Genomic DNA, 20,364 nt, shown 5'->3' with positions numbered 1-20,364 from the left:
GCATTCCGTTGGCAAAGCAATGGTCTAGACCAGGTGCAGTGACCCGGCAACGCTGGACCATGCTGTAATTCTGGGCGCGGTTCTGCATCCCTGCCAAGTCACCACATCGTGGGAGCAGCAAAACGATAGTTCGACTGAAACAGCGTCCAAAATAAGGAAGCAAATAGCAAAACACTGAGGACATGTTTGAGGAGAACTTAATGACTTCAGAAGAAAGAAAAAATGAAGGAAACCTGCTGAGCCAGAAAAGGGGGCGCGTGACCCCACTCCCACGGCGGGGGGGGGGTGGGCGCTCATCTTGTGAACGTCTAGAAGAGAAATAGCGGTGGTCAGCGGGACACTTTCACCCTTCCCGTCTTCCACAGAACCTCACGGCTCAGACATGCCCAATTAATTACAAGGAAATCCTTGGTCAGATACGTTGGGGAAATACAAAAAAGGAATCTACAATCACAGATGCAGATACAGATTTGCATGTTGGAGTCGCCAGGGAACCCTCCAGTAAGCAAAACGCCGATGTCTTCTTTCCCAGAGTGCCTTTGCCACACTGTGTTTCCTGGTCACATCAGTGCGAGTCCTGCACTTTTCTGTTCTTGGAAAAACCGCTAAATACAGTTCCTACGTCTGCGTAGACTATGGAGGCTCGGGGAGCGTGTAACCAAACCCTCGGGTATGAAAGGAAACGTAAAGCTTCAGAGAAACGGCCCTTCCTGTGGGCCACTTCAGACCGCCCCCTGAGAGCCCCCCGGGGGAACTTGAACAGAGAGGTTTGGGAAGCACAGGTGGAGGCAGTAAGGAGCTAGTTTCAAACCTCTTCTCAGGTGACGGAGGCCCAGAAGCAAGGAGGCACCAGTGAAGGAGGCAGGACCGGCGGGCAGGGCCCCTCGCTATCCACTCACGTCCGTGGTTTCTCCAAAAGGGAATGACCCTCCTCAGTGAGAGACCAGGACTGAAACGCAAGTAACCCGGGGCACCCGGGGGGCTCAGTCGATTTAGCGTCAGCTCTTGATTTCGGTTCAGGTCACGATGTCGCCGTTCATGAGTTCAAGCCCCATGTCGGGCTCTGTGCTGACAGTGTGGAGCCTGCTTGGGATTCTCTCTCTCTCTCTCTCTCTCTCTCTCTCTCTCTCTCTCTCTCTCTCCCTCTGTCTCTCTGTCCCTCCCCTGCTCTCTTTCCCTCTCCCAAAATAAATAAATAAAAACTTAAAAAAGAATGAAAAGAAAATGCAAGTAACCTGAGGCCATGAATGGAGGTGAAAATGGCACTGATGGCCCCTGGAACCCCCTGAGAGCTATAGTGAACGAGGGAGGGGCAGCAGAGGCGGGGAGACCCAAAGGCAGGAACAGTCGGCTGGAGGGAAGGGAGAGACATGGCCGTAGCCCGTCGTGGAAGCGGCTCCAATCTGGATTTTTTTTTTTAATTTTTTTTTTCAACGTTTATTTATTTTTGGGACAGAGAGAGACAGAGCATGAACGGGGGAGGGGCAGAGAGAGAGGGAGACACAGAATCGGAAGCAGGCTCCAGGCTCCGAGCCATCAGCCCAGAGCCTGACGCAGGGCTCGAACTCACGGACCACGAGATCGTGACCTGGCTGAAGTCGGACGCTTAACTGACTGCGCCACCCAGGCACCCCTCCAATCTGGATTTAAACCAGCCAGTTCCCTCAGCCGCAACCACAGAAGAGGCCGAGTGAAGACGCCCCTAGCGAACCCAGGCTCAGTGTCCACTCGGGCAGGGGCACAGCCCAGCAGGTGCGGCCCAGCCAGGAGCTACCCTGGGGCCGGCCCCCCGACACAGGCAGGTCAGAGGGCACAGCCCCGGCCGGGACACTCGGCTTCTTCAGAAACTAGTGCTAGCGTTAGTTGTACAGACACGTCAAGGTCCAGACGTGAAACGACCCAGGAGGAAGTCCCAGTTGCCGTTCGGGCTCTAAAACTCCATCTAATGGATTTTCCAGGTCGACCTGAACATGCAGAAGAGGGACGGAGGGGGGCATATACTCCCAGAGGAACCGACTGAAGCCAGAAGGAACCCCCCGCCCCCGCCCACGACATCCAGGGCCATTCTAGGCACAACCTGGGGTAAGTCACTTGCTACTATTTCTGAAAGTCACAGAAGCAACAGAAGTGCAGGCAGGGTCTCCCCATGGACACACAGACACTCTCAGGTGGCTCCCATCACCTGCTGAGGCCGGGGGGCAGCTGGACACGAGTAACTGTGCCCAGAGAAACACCGCGACGAGCGAGTCCCTGAGGGGAGAGAGGCCCCAAGCCCTTGATGGACAGAAGACAGGGTGGATGTTACTAGAAGGTGCCTAATTTGGAACACAGAATAAGGTAAAACCCCAGTGTCGGGTCGGAAGCCAGGAGCCTCAGCAGCAGGACAGGAGGCAGAAGGCGTGGCTGGTGAGGGTTTCTATAAGAACGAGAAGGTCAGCGCTGGGTTCTACGTGACCTGCAGGGCCACGCTGGGCGCTGCCCGTCCTCCCATCGCTGTGCAGACCTGGGGCCCTCGAGGAGGTCAGATGCGTGGCTCCATCCTCCCGCAGGGCTGGGCTGGATGAGGACAAGTGTCATTTGTGAAGATGGGCCTTGATGGGGACCGCCTTGCACAAGCAGGGAGCCGGGCTTGGTTAGGCCAGGTCCCCATCTCTGTGGGCTCTGGTCTGACATGAAAGGAAGGGGTAGAGAGGAAAGGCAGAGGCTGCAGTCACTCAGCACCTCCTGCCTCTCCTGTTTCGCAGTTCTAGAACTTTCTGTCAGCCGATGCGTGGGCCTCTGGGCCCGGCAACCTCACAGAGAGGCGGTGCTCCCACAGGAGCACACATGGCACTCAGAACAGGCTTGCATGTCCCCTTGTGCGGTCACTTGTCACCCAGGCACAGCAGGAGCCCCGCGTCCGCAGCTGCACCCACTGAGGTGCCACAGTGCCTTCCTGCTCTGCAGAACCCCACCACGCCCTGCACACGAGTGTTTCCTGAATCTGAAATTAAACTTGTGTCCCTTGTCCTGGCATCTGATTTACTCTCTATCTCTGTGACTGTTTCTTCTGGGTGTTTCGTTGTTCAGACCGTGCACCTAGAGATTTCATTGACAAATAACACAAATGCTTTCCTTATTTAAAGTCAATACCATCTATGATAAGATGATGTCTTTTGTTTTTAATGTTTATTTTTGAGAGAGAGAGAGAGAGAGAGAGAGAGAGAGAGACAGACAGAGCAAAAGCAGGGTAAGGGCAGACAGAGAGGGAGACACAGAATCTGAAGCAGGCTCCAGGCTCTGAGCTGTCAGCACAAAGTCCAACGTGGGGCTAGAACTCATGAACTGTGAGATCATGACCTGAGCTGAAATTAGACACTTAACCTACTGAGCCACCCAGGCGCCCCGAGACAATTTCATTAGTTGGTTATTATAACTCGCCACACTGTAATATTTAAAATAGTTACTTTCTTGTGTCTCAGAAAACATTGGCGTTTTCAGCATCAAATTTTTTAACAAAACCACTTAAACCTTCTATTTCTTTTTTAAACCTAATTATCTGATGATCCTGCTGAGTTCACAGAGGTGGAGGAAAAAGGCTGTAACAGGACATAAAAACTCCCCGTAGGTAAGGACGGTGACAATGATCCTACCTCCAGTTATAAAGCTCTTCCCACGCTCATACACTTAATCCCCTCACTCTGTCCCCACTACAGCCACATGAGGAAGCCACCATCCCTGCTTTTTAGGTAACAAGTCTGAGGCACAGACGGATTACTCCATTGTCACAGACACGAGGAAACTGACCAGGACTGAATGACCACCTGTAATCTGAGAAGTCAGTCTGGTCGGAACATCAAAGCAGAAAATCACACCACAGCAGGAGGACAGCAGGGGTGTGAAAAGGAAAGCCCATGCACACCGGTCAGGGTCAGAACAACTAAAATCAACCACTCAGGAAACAATGGATGTTGGCAAGGATGCAGAGAAAGGGGAACCCTCATGCACTGCTGGTGGGAATGCAAACTGGTGCAGCCACTCTGGAAAACAGGATGGAGGCTCCTCAAAAAATTAAAAACAGAACTACCCTACGACCCAGCAATTGCACTACTAGGTATTTACCCAAAGGATACAAAAATACTGATTCAAAGGGGTACCTGCACCCCTCTATTTGTCCAAGATAAATCTGGATCCACAATCCAAGGTCTGGAAGCCGCCCAAATGTCCACCAGTAGATAAACAGATAAAGATGTGGGATATATACACAATGGAGTATTACTCAGCCACCCAAAGAATGAGATCTTGGCATTTGCAACAACTTAGATGAAGCTAGATAAGCTAGAAAGTAAGTGAAATGAGTCAGTCAGAGAAAGACAAATACCATAGGCTTTTACTCATAGGTAGAACTTAAGGAACAAAACAGATGAACATAGTGGGGGGAAAAGAAAGAGACAAACCAAGAAACAGACTTTTTTTAAGTAGGCTCCACCCCCTTCCTGGAGCCTAATGAGGGGCTTGAACTCACAAACCTGAAATCAAGACCCGAGCTGAGATCAGGAGTCCAACATCTAACCAACTGAGCCAACCAGGTGCCTCTTAAATAGACTCTGAACTACAGAGAACACACTGATGGTCACCAGACTGGTGGGTGGGGAGATGGGTGAAACAGATGATGGGGATTAAGGAAGTACTCCCTGTGAGGAACATGGGGTGATGTGTGGAAGGGTTGAATCCCTACACTGAACACCAGAAACAAATATGGTAATTATATGCACGTTAACTAAAATTAAAATAAAACCTTTAAAAAAAATTTTTTTTAATTCATTTATTATTGACAGAGAAGCAGACCATGAGCAGGGGAGGGGCAGAGAGAGGGAGAGACACAGAATCCGAAGCAGGCTCCAGGCTCCGAGCTGTCAGCACAGAGCCCGATGCGGGGCTCGAACTCACAAACCGCAAGATCGTGACCTGAGCCGAAGTCGGACACTTAACCAACTGAGCCACCCAGGCACCCCTAAAATAAAAACTTTAAGAAAAGAAAAAAATTGTAAAGCATGTGGATCAATGACCTACATATTAGAGCTAAAACCATAAAACTCTTAAAACATAGGCAGGAATCTTCACAACTTTGGACGTGGTGGTGGATTTTTGGATACAAGGGCATCAAAGGACATTATCAAGAATGTGAAAAGACAACCTACAGAGAGGAGGAAAATATTTGCAAATCACACATCTAATAATGGCGTAACATCCACAATATACAAAGAACTACAGCTCAACAACAAAGAGACAAACAACCCAATTAAAAATATGGTCAAAAAGCTTGAATAGATAACCATCTAAGGAAGACTTACAAATGGACCACAAGCACATAAAAAGATGCTCAACATCATTCATCAGTCATTAGAAATACAAATCAAAACCATAAAGAGATACCAGTTTGTGGTTTTCAAAAAGACAAGTTTGTAAACCCAGAAAATAACAAATGCTGGTGAGGATGTGGAGAGCTTGGAATGCAAAATGTGCCATCTCTGTAGAAAACGGTTTGGTGTTGTCTCCACGGTCCCTCTCACAGGTACATGCCTGAACTGATTGAAAGCAGGGATTCAAACAGATATGTGTATGCTGAAGATCATTGCACAATTGCTTATAACAGCCAAGCAGGAAGCAACCCAAGATGTTGACAGATACATTGATAAATAAAATGTGATACATTCATAGGATGGGATATTATGCAGCCATAAAAAGGAAGTTCTGACACCAGCTACAACATGGATGAACCTAGAAGACATTGTGCTGAAGGAAATAATGCAAATGAGAGTGGACAACCGCGACTCAGCGGGCAGAGCATCTGACTCTTGATTTCGGCTCAGGCCATGATCCCAGGGTCATGGGATCGAGCCCCGTGTTGGGCTCCACGCTGAGCATGGAGCCTGCTTGGGATTCTCTCTCTTTCTTTCTCCCTCTCTCTCTTGTTCATGCTCTCTTTCTATATATATATATATATATGTATATATATATATATATATATATATATATATATATATATAAAATAAAAAATAAATTTAAAAAATAGGACCACCATGAGATGAACACACTTGTACGAGTTGCCTGGAATAGTCATATTCAGAGATCACCAGGGGCTAGGAAGATGGGGAAGCAGAGACTTAACATATGAATGTTATAGAATTTCTGCTTGGGATGACGAAGAGGTTCTGGAAGTAGATATTGGTGATGATTGTAAAATATAGTGAATGGACTTAGTGCAGTGAACTGCACCCTTAAAATGGTTAAGATGGCCAGTCAGCAAAACTGAAAGGCAACCGACAGAATGGGAGAAGAGATTTGCAAGTGCCATATCAGATAAAGGGTAAGTATCCAAAATCTATAAAGAACTTATCAAACTCAACACCCAAAAAACAAACAACCCAGTGAAGAAATGGGCCAAAGACATGAATGACACTTCTCCAAAGAAGACATCCAGATGGCCAACTGACACATGAAAAAATGCTCAACATCACTCATCATCAGGGAAATACAAATCAAAACCACAAGGAGATACCACCTCACACCTGTCAGAATGGCTAACCTTAACAACTCAAGCAACAACAGATGTTGGCGAACATGCAGAGAAAGAATCTCTCTTGCTCTGCTGGTGGGAATGCAAACTGGTGCAGCCACTCTGGAAAACAGTATGGAGGTGTCTCAAAAAACGAAAAATAGAATTACCCTACGACCCAGCAATTGCACTAGTAGGCATTTATCCGCAGGATACAGGTGTGCTGTTTCGAAGGGACACATGCACCCCCATGTTTATAGCAACACTATCGACAATAGCCAAAGTATGGAAAGAGCCCAAATGTACATCGATGGATCAATGGATAAAGAAGATGTGGTATATAAACAATGGAGTATTACCCAGCAATCAAAAAGAATGAAATCTTGCCATTTGCAACTACATGGATGGAACTGGAGGGCATTAATGCAAGCGAAATTAGTCAGAAAAAGACAAATATCATATGACTTCACTCATATGAGGACTTTAAGAGACAAAGCAGATGAACATAAAGGAAGGAAAGCAAAAAGAATATAAAAACAGGGAGGGGGGCAAAACAGCAGAGACTCAGAAATATAGAGAACAAACTGAGGGTTACTGGAGGGGTTGTGGGAGGGGGGATGGGCTACATGGATAAGGGGCATTAAGGAATCTACTCCTGAAATCATTGCTGCACTATATGCTAACTAATTTAGATGTAAATTTTTAAAAATAAAGAATAAAATTTTAAAAAATGGTTAAGATGGCAAATTTTATATTACGCAAATTTTACTACGCTAAAAAGTGCATGGTTTTCCTTCTTTTGAAATAAGTCACTCACAACCTATATCTGCAGACCAGATCACCCCCATGAGCTCCAGATGTGATGTTCCCACTGAAGACACCCAAACTCAATATCCAAAATTGATGTCATTGCTTAACCACAACCAAGTCCCTGCTTCCCTTGAAAAATTTACTTCTTGTTCTTTCTCCCGAAAGCCTTGTCCTGTAATGACAGCACTGCCCTCCACTAAATCCATCAGTCCTTAATTCTCTCTTCCTCACTCCTGCCACCAGTCAGCAACTCGGCTTTTGATTGGCTTTCTCTTCATCGGTCCCACCTTCCAGATGGATCTGGAACCGCCTTCCTCCTTCTCCTCCCAGAAGTCGGTCCTGGTTCAGGACTTCTTCTTTCCTCTCTCACCTGGATTATTGCATAACTTTTTCTTGACCTTTCCGCCTCTCTAATATCCCTCTACAGAGAATCATCTGTCGTCCCCGGCCCATCCTCAGAACAACCACCAACATTTGCTTGCAACATCACAAATCTGAGAATGCCACTTTCTTCCTCTGAAATGTTCCTTGACACCATTTAGGAAAAAGTCAGAAGCCCCTAGCACGCAAGACTGGCCCTTCACAACTGGACCCCCCTCCCTTCCCAGCCACTCACCTTCCAGCAACACTGACGGCTTGCTCTTCGTGCTGTCTTCTTCCTTCGATGTGCTCTTCCTATAATGGCTACCCTCCCAAATCCAGTTCAAATGCATGGATTGATCCTCAGTCCCCATGGGAAGGATTAACTGCTCCCTCTGGCTGGTAGCATTGCCTTTTGCAAGCGTTTGTCCCACTGTTTTAAGAGTACTTCCCTCCCTGCACCCCTACCCTAGAGCATAAACTCTGGGCAGGGACTGGGACTTGATCCCACTTGTTTATTTTTTCACAAATTATAATTCAAAGGAACAAGAGAAGAAAAGACGTCTTTCTTGCAACCCAAAAGTGAGTATTCAAGGGAGTTACTAAAATTTGTTTAAAATATTTGTAACCTCAAATGCTCTTTGAATTACTAAAAATAAACAGAAATAGAAAATATAATATATAGGGAATGCTTTGAACTTTAATTCCAAGCAAAGATCACAGAAAACCTCATATCCCCATACTAGCTGATCCAAATCCACACGCAAATATTTATCTTTATAACCACATATTATGCACCCATTACATGCCACACACTGACTAAAGACACCAGGTTCTCAAGTATAGTTGAACTGTGATGACACAGAGTTAACGCATCTACATAAAGAGAGCGTATTTAATTTTTTTTTTTTTTAAGTAGGCTTCATGCCCAGTGCAGAGCCCAGCATGGGGCTTGAACTCACGACCCTGAGATCAAGACCTGAGCTGAGATCGAGAGTCAGACCCTTAGCCAACTGAGCCACCCAGGTGCCCTGAAAACTTAATTTATTCATCTGGAAAGTTTCCTTTTGCTGACTCACCACACCCAACCTCCACATGATTTGGGGGATGTTTGAAGAATTAAATTTTTCAGCTCCAGCATATCTGAGGGGTTTTCCATGATGTAGTCTAGTCAAAAGCCATGGGGCTCTCCCAAGAAATGTCGACTATAATGACAAAATGAGCCGATGGGTGGTGTGATAGAAACAGCTCTGGGCTGGCCGTCAGGACCACTAGCAAGTAACCCTGTGACCTTGGGGAAGTGAGTCATTTTGGCTTCCATTTCATCTTTGATAAAAATAAAGAAGTTGGACTCCAACCTTGACTTCGGTGTTTATTAAAGAACGTTTGCTGGGGTGCCTGGGTGGCGCAGTCGGTTAAGCGTCTGGCTTCAGCCAGGTCACGATCTCGCGGTCCGGGAGTTCGAGCCCCGCGTCGGGCTCTGGGCTGATGGCTCAGAGCCTGGAGCCTGTTTCCGATTCTGTGTCTCCCTCTCTCTCTGCCCCTCTCCCGTTCATGCTCTGTCTCTCTCTGTCCCAAAAATAAATAAACGTTGGAAAAAAAAATTAAAAAAAAAAAAAAAAGAACGTTTGTTTAATAATTAGTTGATTAGTTGTATGTTTTTTGGTAATTTTCCTTGCATTTCACATTCTTAAAAAATTCTTTTAAGATGCATCCTGCTACGGTAAGTCCTAAATGATGCTCCCCAACATTTTAAGTTGAAAGACGAGTCTAAGTGGCAATTTCATTTTGGCAAATAAAGTATGTTTTCTCATGGTTAAATTTATACACCAAAGCCGGGGGGGGGGGGATCCTTTGAAAAAAGGCAAATACATTGTGGGCTTCCTGCCAATAAGGACATAAAACTTCCCTGTTGCCATTAATGAAAACTCACACACACTTCCAAAGTTCTGTAGACACCGAAAAGAAAGAAAACACTCAAATGAGTCACCGGTTTCCACATGCAGGGCTGACAACTATATAAATCTCTGCGGCGGCCGGCAGAGAATGCGGAGCGACCATGCGGCTGGCGGTGCTGTGTGTCCTGTGTCTGCTGCCCCAAAGCCCAGCCCTGCCGCTCCCCCGGGAGGCGGGCGGCCACAGTGAGTCACAGTGGAAGCAGGCTCAGGTATGTCCCTGCCGCTCGGAAGCGCGTTTTTCAGTTGGGGTAGTTTTTCTGATTATGTACAATATGGGTTTCGATCGGGTAGCACTGCCCAAACTGGGCTCCCGCTCCTGCCCCTCCTCCCTCACCACACAGACGACATGAGAAGGTTAGTGCCCTTCTGTGAGGTCTGGTATTCCCCGTGCAAACCGGGGACAACGGTGCAGTCGACCCACAGGGGTGCCCCTCAACAAATTGAAGTTGTTGATATTACTTCTTGTGGCTGGAGATTCTTTCCATAGAGAGCTGAGTGTCACTCTTAAGGACTCCTGGTGAAAACAAGGGTAGAGTTGGCAGCTGTCCACTTACAAGCCGACGGGGACGGTGGGCGGGCACGCACTGGTGACTTCGCCCAAGGGGGACACAGATACCCGGCTCATGGGATTGTTGTAGTGAAGAAGTGAGTGATAACAATGCCAACTATCGTGCAGGCCATTTCTGATCATACGGGCTGCACTGTGCTGTGTGTCAAGGAACCTGCAGCTCTATCCCAGGACAAGGACGGAAAGTCACGCGGATTCCCGTACTTGGTCATGGTAGCGACAGGAGTCAAGGGCAAGTCTTGCTGGTTCAAAAACCATGGTCTTTCCAATATACTACTTCACAAGCAAACTAATAAGTATAAGTAGTTAATTTTCGGTATTGTTTCCTCCCGAGTACTGTTCATAAACTTAAGCCTTAAGCATAAGAAAAGTCTACTTGTGTCTCACGTTAACTCTGACTTTGAGAAACTCCCCATACCGTGCGAAATTCCTAACATTTGACTGTTTTTTACCTGCAAAACAGCGATTTCACAAGGTTAATATAACTGGTTCCCCCGAAGCAGTACATTTGCAAGAACACTGAGCCCCTGTACTTAGTGCACCGGTTGCCAATAAACCAGAGAAAGCAGGAAAATTCATATCAAGGATGCAAAAAGATTTCTTCCAAAAGAGTGTCTTTCTAAGGCCTGTAGTTCAGGGAGGGATAAAAGGACTTCTTTGCGGAGCACCTGGGGGGCTTAGTCAGTTAAGTGTCCGACTTCAGCTCAGGTTATGATCTCAGGGTTCATGGGTTTGAGCCCCATGTCGGGCTGTCTGCTGTCAGCACAGAGCCCGCTTCAGATCCTCTGTCCCCCGCCCCTCCCCTTCTCTCTCTCTCTCTCTCTCTCTCTCTCTCTCTCTCTCTCTCCCCATCAAAATAAATAAATGCACTTTAAAAAAAGAAAAAGAAAAAAGAAAACAAAATGTGTCTCCTTTGGTTCTTCATGGGGTGACCCTGTGCTGATTTCCTTCTCTGAGCCATGACTCATCATGACAAAGCCGTCCCTACTTCCCGGGGTGGATTGAGTTTAAATGTATGTGAGGACTCTGGTCTTGTCCCTGCCAGTGACAGGTGCTCAGTACAAGCTCTCATGAAGCCGCTGGCGCTATTGCATTCACTGTTTACTTTTTCCTACTCAGGCTGCTGGACTGCCATGCTCCTATCCAGACACTCGGGTCCCTTAAGAAAGTGCCAAGGCCCCAACTGTACATGGAATACACCTGGCAGACCTGCCCTGTCCTGCAGCCTCGAGGTGTGGGCTCTGCTGGAGCTTTAGCAATGAAAAGAACCCAGCACGGGCAGTGAGGGGACAGGGCCAGTCCGGTACTAATGTAATAGGTGACCCCGAGCACATCATTCAGCTGTTAGGAGCTTTGTTATCTTCCCCCAGAGAATATGCACGTTCAACAAAATGCTTTCACAATATCCTTCCCAGGACTAAAACTTAAAGACCCTTTAACCTCCGCGAGGGCCAGACCTGTCGAGAATCTCAGGCGTGGCTGCTGACTTCGGACCTCCCCACGGCGTCTCTGCTGTGCCCCGTGGGGACACACGGGGTGCTCTTCCTGATGAGCCAGTACAAGCCAGCCTGTGGTTTCTAAAGGGCACAGTGGGGGGCGCCTGGGTGGCTCAGTCGGTTAAGCATCCAACTTCGGCTCAGGTCATGATCTCGTGGTCTGTGAGTTCGAGCCCCACGTCGGGCTCTGTGCTGACAGCTCAGAGCCTGGAGCCTGTTTCAGATTCTGTGTTTTCCTCTCTCTCTGCCCCTCCCCTGCTCATGCTCTGTCTCTCTCTGTCTCAAAAATAAAGAAACGTTAAAAAAAAAATTTTTAAAGGGCACAGTGGGTCTCTCCTCAAACCATCTAATGGGGTAAAAGGAAAATGGATGGACTCTTGCTCACGAAATGGAATGACTATGTGTCATTATCGATACTAAATTTTTATCTCATTAATGCACACTTATTTCACTTAATGAACGTGTAAGGACTCTGTCTTCAAACCACTGTTGGAGTCCACAGAAGCCAGAGGCAAAGATGATGGATAGACCTCGGAGACCTAAGAAAAAGACAGTAAATACGATGAGAGAACAATTTCTTCTTTCCGACAGGAGTATCTCAAGAGATTTTACCCATCCGACGCCAAATCGAGGGATGCCGACAGCTTCGGAGCCCAGCTCAAGGAAATGCAGAAGTTCTTCCGCCTGCCCGTGACTGGAATGCTGGACTCCCGCGTGATAGTGGTAATGCAACAGCCCAGATGCGGACTTCCGGACACCGGAGAAGACTTGCCATCCAGAAACAGGCCAAAGTGGATTTCCAAAGTGGTCACCTACAGGTTAGTTTTCCTTCGGTTCATTCGGGCAGAGACCAGTAAAACCCTCTTCCTAGGAGGTCAAACGTTGTCTTCTTTTTTGCTACCAGGATCATATCATACACTCGAGACTTACCACGTGTCACAGTGGATCATTTAGTGGCAAAGGCCTTGAATATGTGGAGCAAAGAGATCCCACTATCCTTCAGGAGAGTTGTGCTGGGAATTCCCGATATCGTGATTGGCTTTGCAAGAGGAGGTAAGGAGGGTTCCCGCAGGCTAGTCCTGGGTGCTGTTTTGCTTGTTATTTATAGCAGCACCTTCCTCTTTTCAGGATTTAAGATCTTTTACATACATATGATCTTTCAATATGATATACGTATGACATATATAATAGATAATGATCTATATATAGACATAATAATGATGTATATATGTCACTATACTTTTTCTAGTTTGTTAATGTAGAGCCACTATTTTTTTTATTTTATTTTTTATTTTTAAAAAAAATTTTTTTTTCAACGTTTATTTATTTTTGGGACAGAGAGAGACAGAGCATGAACGGGGGAGGGGCAGAGAGAGAGGGAGACACAGAATCGGAAACAGGCTCCAGGCTCCGAGCCATCAGCCCAGAGCCTGACGCGGGGCTCGAACTCACGGACCGCGAGATCGTGACCTGGCTGAAGTCGGACGCTTAACCGACTGCGCCACCCAGGCGCCCCGAGCCACTATTTTTTAATAAGTTTAATAAGTTTATTTTGAGAGAGAGAATGAGTGGGGGAGGGGAGGACAGAGAGAGAAGGGGAGAGAATCCCAAGCAGGCTCAGAACTGTCAGCACAGAGCCCCACACAGAGCTCAATCCCATGAACCCTGAGATCATGACCTGAGATGAAATCACGAGTTGGACGCTTAACAGATTAAACCACCCAGGTGCCTCTAGAGCCACCAGAGGGGTGCCAAAGCATCGCCCATGAGCTGAACCTAGCCTGCCATCCATTTTTGTAAATACATTTTTATCCTTTTTTCTCTGTTGGGCAGTTCCAGGATTTTATAAATAAATATTTATTAGAACACAGTGACGGTCAGGGCACCTGGGTGGCTCAGCTGGTTAAGTGTCTGGCTTGCTCAGGTCATGATCTCACAGTTCACAGGTTCAAGCCCCACATAGGGCTCTGTGCTGACAGCTCAGAGCCTGGAGCCTGCTTCAGATTCTGTGTCTCCCTCTCTCTCTGCCCCTCCCCACTTGCAAGCTCTCTCTCTCTCTCTCCCTCTCTCTCTCTCTCTCTCTCTCAAAAATATACACAAACAGCTGTTAATGGCTACTGTTTTATGATGCCAATTTAGAGAAAAATACTGTTCTTTCCAGTCTGTCCTAATGTTGAACTGCCCGGGAGCTGTGACTGTGGCTGAAATTTGAATTCCGGCACAGTACTGACAACGTCAAAGAGAACACTGCAGAAAGAAATCATTGCTCATGGTGCTCCCGGGCTTTCAGGAAACGGATAAACTGGATACAGCCTTATACCAATTCAAAAACAAACATCCCTACATCACAAATAAAAGCGCTGGCAAAATTCATTCTGACACTTGGTGCACGGTTCTCCCAGAGACCATCTGTTCTGCCCACAGAGAACTAGCTAGGCTTTCAAGGAAAAGGTACTAAATGATACACACGTAAGTTCCCAAACGTAATACCCCACCCATTCTCCATCCTGCCCAGGACCAAATGTGACACCCACATGCCAAGCTTTCAGTCTCGGATGGTTATCGGGGCTGAGCCGTGGTTTTCTGAAACAGAATGTTCCTGAGACCCATAAACACGCACACCGCCCTGCTGGTAACCCCACGTGGACTTTTTGGACGGGGCCGAACTTCATAGCTGCTGTCACTGTATCAACCACAGTCACTAAAGGCAACCGCCCTCTTTGTTTCAGCTCACGGGGACTTCTACCCATTTGACGGACCAGGAGGCACACTGGCCCATGCCTACGAACCTGGGCCGGGCCTGGGAGGAGACGCCCACTTCGATGAGGACGAGCGCTGGGCCGACGGCAGGGGTCTAGGTCAGCACCTCATCACTCTTCCCCTGCACGTACTTGCAAACGTCTGAACTTGATCACTGCTCTAAGCAGTAATAAGTATTGACCCATCGTTAGCTGCCGATGACTGTACCCTGTGCTCTAAATGCATTATTTCATTTCACGTGCTTATAATGCTGTGTGGATGGGAGCTGGAAGGGAGTGCAAACCACACCTGGTTCACCCTGCTGGGCCTCTACCAGCCACTCCCTGTGTGTCTCTAGCCAAGTTATTTGACTTCTCTGAGTCTCAGTTTCCACCTATGAAATGGTACTATAAATAATTCCCACCTCATGGGATTGTTGTTTAAATTAAATGAGATAATGTTTATACAGCGCTTAGCATAGTGTTTGGGATACCTTAATAATTTGATAAATTAGAGTTCTTTATATTTCCCAAAAGTAAGGTGTTTTTCAGGTTTTTTTTTTTTTATTTATTTATTTTGAGAGACAGAGAGAGAGACAGAGTGGGGAGGGGCAGAGAGAGAGACAGAGACAGACAATCCGAAGCAGGTTCTGTGCAGTCAGTGTAGAGCCTGATGCAGAGGCTCAAACTCATGAACCATGAGATCATGACCTGAGCCGAAGTCAAGAGTCTGACGCTTAACTGACTTGAGTCACCCAGGTGCCCCACGAAAAGAAAGCATTTAAAAGGACTCTGAGTCTCTCTCTCTTTTTTTCAGTTTTATTTATTTATTTTGAGAGAAAGAGAAGGAGAGAGAGAGAATCTGTAGCAGGCTCCGTGCTGTCAGCACAAAGCCCTACGTGGGGCTTGATCCCACGAACCATGAACCCATGACCTGAGCTAAAATCAAGAGATATACACTCAGCTGCCTGAGCCTCCCAGGCACTGCAGTAAGTTTGTTTTCCTGGAGGAGAAAGGGAAGCAGAGACTATGATACTTGGGAGTTGTAGACCGTTCTGAGATCGTTCACTGTTCACTATGATACTTGGGAGTGGTAGACCATTCGAAGATCATTCACTGTCCAAGAGGAGCCCACACCATGGCCCAGCCCGTCATGGGAGACCACAGACCCCCCAGGACACTAATGGAGAAAATCTCTGGGGTAAACAATATGAAGTGGAGATGATTCCATAAGTAAATATGCTACACGAAATCACACGGCTGCCAAGTGTCCTGGAGAGGGAGGTCGGGCCTGTGCAAAGGGAGGTCACAGCATGGAGGCGCCTGATGCGGGGGCACTGGCCACTGCGTCCCCTTTGCGAACGACCCGCGGCCGCCCCTCTGTGAATGTGAGGAAGGAAGGACAGACGGGAGGACAAGGAAGTCAATGGAACACAGCTGATGCCGCCTGGATATGCTGCCCTTAGTGTGGGCGTCCTCATAGCAGCCTCCCTCTCCTGACACTCTGCATCCCCGTCTGTGAGCGACTAGCCCCTGTCCCCAGGTACCGGGGGGTTCACACCCGTGACAGCCCCACACAGCAGAAGCAATTGCCTCTGAGCAGCAGGGGAGGAACTGACATGTCTGTCCATCTGTCCGCGTCTCCGGGGGGCTCAAGCCCGCATCCACATGCCTCTGCGTTCCCTCCAGAAAACTGCCAAGTGACCTAGGGTGGGGGGCCACAGGGACAGAACAACTGTCATTTCTCCAATGGCAGCAAGGGGGTGACACTGAAGCTCCTGTGACTGTCCTTCTCAGCCATCCCCGCCTGCGAGTCCTCCCCAGATGGTGTTTTCTGTTTTCTGTTACAAATCTTTTATGTCTCTATATACATGGCTGCTTCTGTCATTACCATGTGCTGCTCTTCTGTCGTAGGAATTAACTTCCTGGCTGTTGCAACCCATGAACTTGGCCATTCTCTGGGCCTGAGACATTCGTCTGATCCCGACTCTGTCATGTACCCCACCTACGGAGCCAGGGACTCTGAGAATTTCAAGCTCTCGCCGGGCGATATCAGAGAAATCCAGGAATTGTATGGTAATATTTATGATCTCCCATAAGGGGGCTTTCACATTGTCTGTTCGGGGAGGACTTGAACAGGAAACCCTGGGAAACAGAAAAACACCCTGCACCTCACATCTCAAGCCTACTGAGGAAAGAAATTGGAGAACTTAGACACTCCGAGGGTAACCAGGCTATTTCATACGATGAGATCATTGATTTCAAGTTTTCAGCAACATGGTATCGTTTAGTAAAATCCTGAAAATGACACTACTAAGGTGTTTTCCCCCCCAAGCTGCCACTCGCTGTTCTTTCTAGCTCAGTTCAGATACTTTCATAGAGTGTCCTCCTGAGGGGACACCCTGAGGAATAGAGCATCTTCCTCCCTAGCTGCCTAAGGGTCTGAAAGATCAGAGAGGCCATAAAAATGCTTCCATCAGATGGGGTGATGTCCTCAGGAGAAAATTACCCCTAGAATAAAGTGCATTTAAGCTCTCAGTGGCACCTACAACGTACTATCAATCGGCATTTCCTAAACTGTGTTCCCAGAACACTGAGTAGTCCTACAAGACAATTCCCTATGGAAAAACCAGTTCAGGAAACACAACCTACTGTATTTCAGGTGCACAGGATATTCAGGAGTCCCTACCGTGCTTGTTCAACTCAGCACTTCCTAAGGGAGAATCCTTTTAACGCAACGCTCGAGTGAGCCCTCACAGAACAGTGCTGCAGAGAGCACATTTTGGAAAATACCATGTAACTGTACCTTAAAGTTCTGGCTCACATTGCTGCTGCTGTCAGAAAAATTCGTAAACCACTGACAACTGTCGATAAAGTTATCACCAACAAAACAGAAAATGGTGCCTCCCCTTATACCCCTGTGAGATTCATGGAGCGCTCAATGGCATGGGTTATTGTGTTAGAACCTTAAGAAAAGTAGAAAGGGAACAAAAAAGGGACAGATTAGATTTCAGAAGAAGACAGACCAAGGCATTAAATTCTTACATGTTAGACACTGAGGTGCCCCTGAGTCAAAATTGGAAAGAGGTCACTTTTGGACAAATGAAAGCAAGACTTAATTATACAGGTTTTAAATGGAGTGAGTTCATTAATCCAAGAAGTCATACGCACAGAAAATATACATTCAAAAGAATATGATTAACCTCATGGATGTGAAATTCTCGATGTTCTTTTCAGAATAATAAAAATAAATCTAGCATTTAGCATACCCAGCATTTCACGAGCATTAGTTCATTTGAGGCAACAATCCGATGAGCGGCTGGGGTCCTCCTCGTGCACTTGATCTAGCACTGAGAGAGATTAAGTGGAATCTTATCCAAGACCACACGGTGGTGACACCAGCAGAGACAGGGAGGGGACACATCGGCCCCCAAGGCCTGCCCCTCAGCCCAGCACCACCTTCTTAGCCTTCTGAGATTGTTCTTCAGAACCTTTGTTGCAGACACAGAAAACCAGCCACATGAATGATACGCTGTACTTTCTGCAACACGTCTTCTGTTCTTAGGGTCCTAGGATGGGTTTTATGTGTTTTATACCAGGTGAGATGTTCCTATTTTCTCTCTGAACAGGAAAGAGAAGTAAATCAAGAAAGAAGTAGGAACTTCGGGGAGAGCACACGTTCATTCATGGGATTCCTTGTAGCTCTTCTCCAACCAGAACTAATGCACACAGTCCTTGAATGTCTCTGAGCACTGACTTGGCTCTTGCCTGTATTGTGGTTGGTTTTCACGTGTCTCTCTCTCTCCCTCTCTCTCCTTCTGGGGATAAGCCCCCTTGTGGCCTGAGTGTCTCATTCATTGATGACTTTCCTCGAGCAACTTGCACTTGGTAGATATTAACAAATGTTAAATACACAGATAAATAAAGTTTGTATTCCATGGTAAAAGATTTCCCCCAGGAAGTACTCTGTACAGTGAGATCAAAGACTGAAACAAGCAAACAGACCAACAGGAATCCCACCACATCATTCTGGGTCTTCAGCTGCACTCACCCCATCACTGTGTGGGCAAGGAGGGAGGTCCAGCCCCTCTCATTCGCTCGTGTGGCCCCGAAGGCACACTAAGTTTCCCTTATTGTCTTGGCCTACTCTCACTCTGAGTCTTCTGGTGAGCCCAGGTCTTCCCGCAAAATGTGTGAATTCCCAAGGATTTCCACTCCCATAGTCACTTGTGGCTGAGTTCCTACCCCCCAACCCAATTTCTCTGCATCTCTCCTGATACAACTGCTCCTCAGGGCCCACCCGACATCAGTCCCATCCTCTTCTCTTAACCTGACTCCCAGCAGCACCTCCGTGAGTCTCCAGAGATGCTGAAGATGCATCAACAGTGGGGTTCACTCCCCACCAGGACAGCGACATCAAACACACCCAAAAGTGGACATGATCCCCCTCCCTCAATCCTTCACCTGCCCCAGCATCAGTAGCTTCTCACCGGCCGCCCACCTCCCCAGGCCCCAACTTCTTATCCTCAGGTCTATACCCCATTCCTTCTGACTTCTGCCAGAAACTCATTTTCCCAATGTCCACACAGCTCACTCTGCAGCACAGAGACCGCGAAACAGTCTCACGCAGAAATGTGTTTCTGTGGGAGAAGCACTCTCCGAGAAGAAAGGATCAGTAAACTTGGTAATAGGGCAATGGAAATGATCAAATCTGAGGAAGAAAAGGAAAAAGGGTCAAAGAAAAGTGAGAGTAGCTTAACATACCCATGGGGCACCATTGAGTCCCCACGATGGGGTTGCTGATAACGGGGTTGCTCTCTGTGTGTGAGAGAAGGGAGGTGGTCTGTGGAAAATGGCCATACCTTCCACTTGATTTTGGTGTGAACTTAAAACTGTCCTAAAAAATAAAGTCTTCAGTTTAGAAAAACAACCTTATAGATTAAAAATTAAATTACAATCTGGATTTTTTTTTAATCAACAAAATTCACAAATTTTTACCTGGATAGACTGAGGAAAAAAAGAGAGAAGGCTCAAATTACTAAACATCGGCTATGAACGTGGGGACATTGCTACTGATTTTACAGAAATAAAATTTAAAAATAAGAGAACACTGTAAGCAATTAGATGCCAAGAAATTGGATAACGTAGACTAAATGGACAAATTCTTAGAAACACAAAACCTACCATGATTAAATCATGAAGAAATAGAAAATCTAAATAGACCTATAATTAGTAAGGAGATTAAATCAGTAATCAAAAGTCTCCTGACAAAGGAAAGCCCAGGACTGAAGGCTTCACCAGTGAATCCAACAAACATTTACAGGAGAACTGAAGTCACCTCTTCTCAAACTTTTCCAAAAGTTTAAAGAGAAAGGAACACTCCTTTACTCATTCTATAAAGCCAACATTACCTTTGTATCAAAGCTAGACAAAAACAGGACAAGAAAACTACAGACCAACAGTCCTTATGAAATGGATGCAGAAATTCTCAACCAAATTCAACCAAATTAGCAAACCAAATTTGGCAGCATAGGAAAAAGATTATACGCCAAGCAGGTAGGACTTATTCCTGGGATGCAAACATGATACAGTGATATGCAAATCGATCAGTGTCATACACCACATTAACAGAACAAGGGGGAAAAGCCCATAACCGTCTCAATTGATGTGGACAGGCATTTGACAAAACTCAAACCCTTTTATCTTAAAAACACTCAACACACTAGGAATCGAAGGAAGTGCCTACAACATGATAAAAATATGAAAAACCCACAATAAACATCATACACAGCGGTGAAAGACTTAAATCTTTCCCCCTAAGATCAGGAACATGACAGGGATGCCTTCTTTTGCCGCTGCTACCCAATATTGCCCTGGAAGTCCTAAGCACAGCAGG

General features: G+C 46.8%; 1 protein-coding gene across 1 annotated transcript; it reads left to right on the top strand.

Moving 5' to 3' along the window:
- The first annotated feature begins 9,717 nt into the window (after positions 1 to 9,717).
- MMP7 (matrix metallopeptidase 7) lies at positions 9,718 to 18,414 on the top strand. Its single transcript, XM_003992303.3, has 6 exons — positions 9,718 to 9,875; positions 12,322 to 12,548; positions 12,635 to 12,783; positions 14,460 to 14,588; positions 16,383 to 16,544; positions 18,098 to 18,414. Exons 1-6 carry the CDS (start codon positions 9,768 to 9,770, stop codon positions 18,124 to 18,126), a joined length of 804 nt encoding a protein of 267 aa, XP_003992352.1. The 5' UTR covers positions 9,718 to 9,767; the 3' UTR covers positions 18,127 to 18,414.
- The last annotated feature ends 1,950 nt before the right edge of the window (positions 18,415 to 20,364 follow it).

This window comes from Felis catus, chromosome D1, assembly GCF_018350175.1.
Source record: "Felis catus isolate Fca126 chromosome D1, F.catus_Fca126_mat1.0, whole genome shotgun sequence".
NCBI lineage: Eukaryota > Metazoa > Chordata > Mammalia > Carnivora > Felidae > Felis > Felis catus.
The sequence above is the reverse complement of the archived record's forward strand: the minus strand, read 5'-3'. Positions and strand labels throughout refer to the sequence as shown.

What these genes read in the sequence shown, in the direction of transcription:
- MMP7 (XM_003992303.3), top strand. Translation starts at nt 9,768, where the DNA reads ATGCGGCTGGCGGTGCTGTGTGTCCTGTGTCTGCTGCCCCAAAGCCCA. An exon ending in CACAGTGGAAGCAGGCTCAG is followed by an intron (nt 9,876 to 12,321) that starts GTATGTCCCTGC and finishes TCTTTCCGACAG; the next exon opens with GAGTATCTCAAGAGATTTTA. An exon ending in GATTGGCTTTGCAAGAGGAG is followed by an intron (nt 12,784 to 14,459) that starts GTAAGGAGGGTT and finishes TCTTTGTTTCAG; the next exon opens with CTCACGGGGACTTCTACCCA.